The sequence below is a fragment of the Misgurnus anguillicaudatus genome, chromosome 3 (assembly GCF_027580225.2).
Source record: "Misgurnus anguillicaudatus chromosome 3, ASM2758022v2, whole genome shotgun sequence".
Taxonomy (NCBI): Eukaryota; Metazoa; Chordata; class Actinopteri; order Cypriniformes; family Cobitidae; genus Misgurnus; species Misgurnus anguillicaudatus.
The window spans coordinates 29,679,975-29,685,974 of record NC_073339.2 but is presented as its reverse complement, the minus strand read 5'-3'; the positions used below and the strand labels follow the sequence as shown (position 1 = coordinate 29,685,974).

Sequence of the window (6,000 nt, the reverse complement as noted above, 5' to 3'; positions counted from 1 at the left end):
TGTCTGGAAAATAATAATTGTGTCCATGAGGTTTTTTTGCAAATCAATGTCTTTAAGGGATGAAATGATTATAGTGAAGACAAACTAACAAGGCGCGAGCATACCTTCAATGCTTTTGCCATAAGCATCACAGTTGTGTCCAGTGTCACACATGCAGCTCTTACACTGAGGAAACATTTAAATTATAAGGACTACATACTTCATCAAAATCTTTATATTATGTTAAATTCACAACTGTAAATAAAAAGAGAGGGAGTAAGTGTCTCAAGTCTATGACCATGTGGTGAGTCTATTCAAAATTATGATTTAAATATAATAAATAAGTTAAGTTAATTAGATATAGTAGGCTAAAATGAAATTCTAAAACGATCCTGTTGATAGTTTGAAAATTATTTTAAATTTAACATAACTTTTCTCCTGTTATTTTTGTTCTGCATGTGTGTAATGTCAATCTTGGTGGTGATATTTGCCATAATACAAATTGTGGCTTCTCTCTCCACTTTTTATTGGTATTCACGACCAGACATACACAGACACACAGAGTCTTTTCAACTGAAACCATGGGACATTTCAATGAACAGAGCTAGTGACTAGTCTTGGCAGAGTCCAAAATTGCAGCTTTCCCACACCCTTGACTTTTCGGCTGCGTGTATAGAAAAGGACAACAAAATGTATTTTTGTGAACATGTACAGATAAAGATACCTTCCTCTGCTCTTATGCTGATCTCTTTGTCAATTGTGATTACTACACTGTAAAAAATTCTGTAGAAATTACAGTATTACTGGGTATTACTGGCAACTAGCTGCCAGTAACTTACCGTAGATTTTACATTTATGTTATTTTCTGGCAACAGTTTGTTTAAAGTTAAATGAACATGAAACATTTTAAGTCATTATCTATATCTTCTACAGTAAGTTACTGGCAACCAGCTGCATAATTACAGCAATTTTTTTACAGCGTAGTTGATTCTTATATTAAAAGATTGATAGCCTACCATAAATTGTCCGTAGTAAAAATAATACAATTATTTATAAAGTAAATAAAATTACTAATAAATGTAACAGTGCAGAGGTCTCTGGCACATTATGTGTTTATTTTTTGCTCTATTTTTAGTGTGTTAGTAAAAAATATCAATATCCTATTATTCTTTGCCATTTACAGTAATAATCAAGTGAACTTTTTGTATAAAAATAAGATCTAGATGGTATGGCCCACAGAGAGATCTTTTAGAGAAGTTTACAACTTACGTTTACTTTCTTTTGCTTTACAATGTAAATTTTCATTTATGCTTTCGTTATTTATTTTTTAGCCAAAGCGAACTACAGTAGCCTACATTCAACCGTACCTACATTTTATTTTATTTATAATGTTATAAAATATAGTTAATATGACTGGTATGATTGTAAAATATGGAAAATTATAATGGGTATGTCAAAACTTTTGAGAGGTGATAGCTTAATCTCCAAAGAATGACAGTAAATTTAGGCTACTTCAGCTTAGTCCGCTCGATAATTTCCCGCAAGACTGATCCAATGCGCGTGCACGGAGACACAGCGCGTACCAGCGGATAGAAGAGGTCGCATCTGTCGTGTGCACGCAGCGGGGGGCGCAGGTCAGAAAAACCGCGGACAATACTGATCTTAGCAAACCAGTCCTGGAGTGTTGTTTTTACCATGCCCTCAATAGAAACCCGGGAGTAAAACATCAGCTGGGATTATTTTTTCTTTTTTGCTCATTTTTCTTTTCATGCTCACAGTTTAATTTTTGTCTAATTTTTAATTTTGATGTCGAGGACTAAAAAGCATTACAGAGAAATTCACTTTCCTTTTACTTAAGCTGCCCCTTTCCATTATTAGTAGCCTACAAGTTTCGTGTCACCGACTGATGGATATGTGGTGGAGAGTGGGGCTCGCGCTGGTTATGTGTTGGGGTCTCACGAGCAGCGAAACCCACGGGCGGAGCGCGATGCTCAGAGCGCCGGTGCAAAAGCTGGACTTCGGGTTCGTGCCATCGGTGGTGTACGAAACGCACGCGTATTATGAACCGGGTCCCATCGGTTTACTTTTCCACATGGTCCACGCGTTTCTGTACGTGGTTCAACCCAATCCTTTTCCAAAAGGTAAGAATAAAGTTCCTTAAAAAGAAGTTCCCTACACTATCTACACACGTTGTAGGCTATTTAAATGGCAAGTTGGTTACAGAGTTTTGAAAGTAGAGTTGCCTTGGCATAGGTGTCCTCAGATTTATTTGTAAGCTTGTGAAACATTAAAATATTGTGACATGAAATAACGTTATATTTGTTTTTATAAAATACCCAATAGTGGTTGGGGGTTAGGTCATAATAATTAATAGTTGTCTAAGCTTTCAGGACCTGTGGCGTATATGGTTTGTTTTAAGAACCTTTGAGTTAAAGTTTCTTTGAGAAACCAGAAATGGTTTTCTACATTGCTGGGAAGAACATGCAGATGTATAAATATTCAGACGTTTAAACAGTAAGGCGTAGTTATTAACAGTGAGGTACTAAAGAGACTTTATGTGCAATATAATACAGACCATTGTAAAACCAATACATTAAAGCATGTATTTTACATCAAAGGGCTGCCCCCCAAGACTATTTGTATCTTTATCTAAGGTCAGGTTGTTAGCAGGTGGGATTCTGTGAGGTCAGTATGTTGAGTAAAGGGGAGCGCTGGTAACTGTGTGTTTTGAGTAGAATAGGATTGCACTGTTAAATCCCTGCTGCCTAACCAATTAGCCGATCTGCTCACCGATGAGTCACCTGTCCAATCAGGTAATCTGATAATCTCAGTGCCATATGCTCAACAGGTACATGTAATATACTGTAAGCGCCAACCCAAACACAACCATTCTGCATGTTTACACCACTCATTTTACGTCTTTGATTTTTTAAATAATAAACATTACTATCTTAACTAGGACACTATTAACATGAATGTTTATGCAGTAGCGAAACAAATTACATCCCTGTACTAAAACGTTATAGTATAGAGTACTTTAACTCCTGATCTTATTGAAATTTCTGAGGCAGGGTTGGATTATTGGATTATATATCAGTAACATGTACCCAGCCACATACATATTCACATGTACACAATCAGATCATGTTGAAGACCACTTTATTGTTGCGTTCTCTCTGTCTTCAGATGGATAACTCTTCTTCCAGATCACAGCTTTTAAAACAGCTTGTGCACAGTTAAAAGACTGTATGGATAGATGAGGGGATTGTATGAATGAACCAATAGAAAAACATAATGGAGGTTAATCTTGTCTCGTTAATTCTGTCTGAGATGAGTGGAGTAAACAGATGAAACAATAGAGGGATGTATGTATACACATGTCTGTTTAATCTGAAGGGACTCCCTGCATAGATAAAGCTTAATATCACTGATCGCTGGATTAAAAATGCACTGTAATTAAAAGGCAGGGAGATCAACACCCATATGACCCACTTTGTTTGTCATTGTCTCCGTGTGGTATATGTGAAGTGCTTTTTCTGTTAGTCAGTGGCTAATGTATATCTGTCATAGACATACTACAGACTCATATAATATCATACTGTGTTGCTGTCAAAGAGGGCCGAAATGCTTTTCACCATCATTCATGTAGTATCTGAATACACTGTGATAAGAAAGAAACGTGAGTTATGTGAGGAAAGAAGAGAGAGTGGGTAAGGATTAAATACTAGAGAGAAATGGGGGTTTTGGTGAAAGAATGGGGAAAAGGAGGAAGGAAAGCATTAGAGAGAGACCACTTAACTTGTCCAACAGAAAGACCCCTGTAATAGGATTAACCATATGCCATTTTAACCAGTGATACCCTCTCTTGTTCTCTCATGCTATTTCTCTTATTTTCTCTCTCACTGTCACATGCATGAACATACACACAAAATAACCAGTCTGAACCTCACAAGACACAAGACTTATTAAAAGATCGTTTATTGTTAATGGGCATCATATATAGCATATTCCAAAAAAGACAAGAACTGCCTTATCTGCAATCTCATTGGCTGGCCTTATGCAGTGTATGAATCATCTGAAGAAGAATGATTCATTCCGGTTGTTAGTGTGAGGTTAGTGGTGCTGAATATTTAAAGGAAATGTTTTTTGTAATTAATGTAATGTTTTAAGACATCCAAGAATTATCCAATAAATGAGTTAAATTCAGTTTTCCCACCACGTAAAAATCATTCAACTGGTCACATTACATAAATTCAGCCCACTGTGTTACTACAATACGGATAGCTTGTATTTGGTCTCGAAAACTTTTAAATTTTTTAATTTTGTTTGTTTGGTTTGCCAAGTATTTGTGACCTGTAGTTAAGGAACTATTTGTGTACTATTTTTTACTGTAGGATCATGTGATGTTAATACTATTTTGTTGATCTTCCTGTAAAGTGTGTTAAGAAGACTGCTAAATTTAGTTCAGTAACAGTAAATAAGCTTATCCGTTCATGTAAGGTGCTTTGGGCGTATGTTTATATTCTTGTGTAAGTGTTTCATTAATCACAGAGAATTTTTTATTTTAGAATTATTTTATTTTATTTTATTGGTTTAACAATACTGCCCTACAAAGCCAATGCGCAGTACTACGCATTTGGTCAAAATTGAGTTAAGGGTTGAAATGGGCTTGTAACAAAGTCTCCTGGTTTAATTTTGTCCCATTTCAGAGAAACGTGTGTGCCAAAATTGAAGTAACATGTTTGACTGGCTGGTGTTAAAAACTTTAAGGACATTTTTCTCAGTTTTAGTGTTTGCATTGTTACTGCACTTAGCCTTTGTAGGGCAGAATAGAGCTACAAATAATAGAAAATAATAGAACTTAAAGCAACACTATGTAGTTTAAATGTAAAATTGACTTACGGCTCCCCCATGTGGTTGAAAAGTGCAACAGTGCCTGGTATCAGACACTCTTCTGCAGGCAGGGGGAGGGGCGGGGCTGTGTTTCCTACCCTGCACCTCGACTTTCAAAGTGTGCTTGTAGCAGCTAGGAGGCTGCTCAGGTTGCTGCAGCAGTAGAATTTGTCCAGTTAAGAGACATTATTTAAAGGTTGAAAAACTACATAGTGTTGCTTTAAGGAGTCAGAGATGCACAAATGTAAATGTGTTCGGTGTGTACAAAACACATAAAGAGTCTTAACCAACTTGTTCATCCACAATCCAGGTTATAACAGCCTGAATAATTTGCATTTACAATAAACAGTACTAAAATTAATTTACATTCCATAGATATAAAGTGGGCATGTTTTAATATGGTTTTACATGGGTATCCACCTTTTTCTCGAACGCGGAAGTGATGTGATGTATTTCCTTTCCGGTCCAAGACGTCTGGTTCAATAGCCAGCCGGTAGAAAATAGTGTAGTGGGAGCACGCATAAAACATGATTTAAACAGTTAATATTTACTAACTTACACATGCCATGTATGAACCAGTGAGGAGAAAATTAAGAAGTGGCTTGAAATATGAGGTTATATTCAATCATTTCGTGTTGTTGATCGGAAGTGACGGGTCTTTAATGAGCAAATATAAAAGCACAGAGACATAACGTTACCAGTATCTTTACAAAGGGAAAGTCAGTTGAGTGTTTGTACATGGAATTTACCAAGACTTCGTGTTTTTAACCTTTTCAGGGGCTGGTTTAAAATGTCACAACTGTCCCTCTGGTGTGAAGTTTTTTTTAAATGGCAATTTTAAATGGACTTGTTTATGGCGACACGTCGAGCTTCACGCGGTCCGACACAGTCGGCACTATCTTTCTCATTCAACACATTGTAAGTTATTTGAACCAACCATAATAAACATATTAAACTTCTCCATGTATTGAGTATTGTTTTCGTTTTATGAAAATATTATTACATTGCTTCTTACGCACTAGGTGGAGACATGAGCTTACTTTTTAAAGTATTTGCTTTTTCATTTAAAACATAACAAAAGTACACTCAAACACATTACAAACTATTATGAACATTATCTAAGCATAT

The 6,000-nt window shown here is 36.1% G+C and overlaps 1 protein-coding gene across 7 annotated transcripts in view; it reads left to right on the top strand.

Moving 5' to 3' along the window:
* Positions 1-1,531: 1,531 nt before the first annotated feature.
* Positions 1,532-6,000, top strand: part of prom1b (prominin 1 b) — a 40,682-nt gene continuing 36,213 nt past the window's right edge. For 2 of the 7 annotated variants that reach the window (XM_055205382.2, XM_055205381.2), the window contains exon 1: positions 1,533-2,120. In XM_055205382.2, coding sequence (XP_055061357.2) covers positions 1,886-2,120 — 235 coding nt within the window. In that variant the 5' untranslated portion in view covers positions 1,533-1,885. Of the gene's footprint in view, positions 2,121-6,000 lie in introns of all 7 variants that reach the window. The other 5 variants (XM_055205383.2, XM_055205386.2, XM_055205387.2 and 2 more) reach the window with 3 other exon arrangements.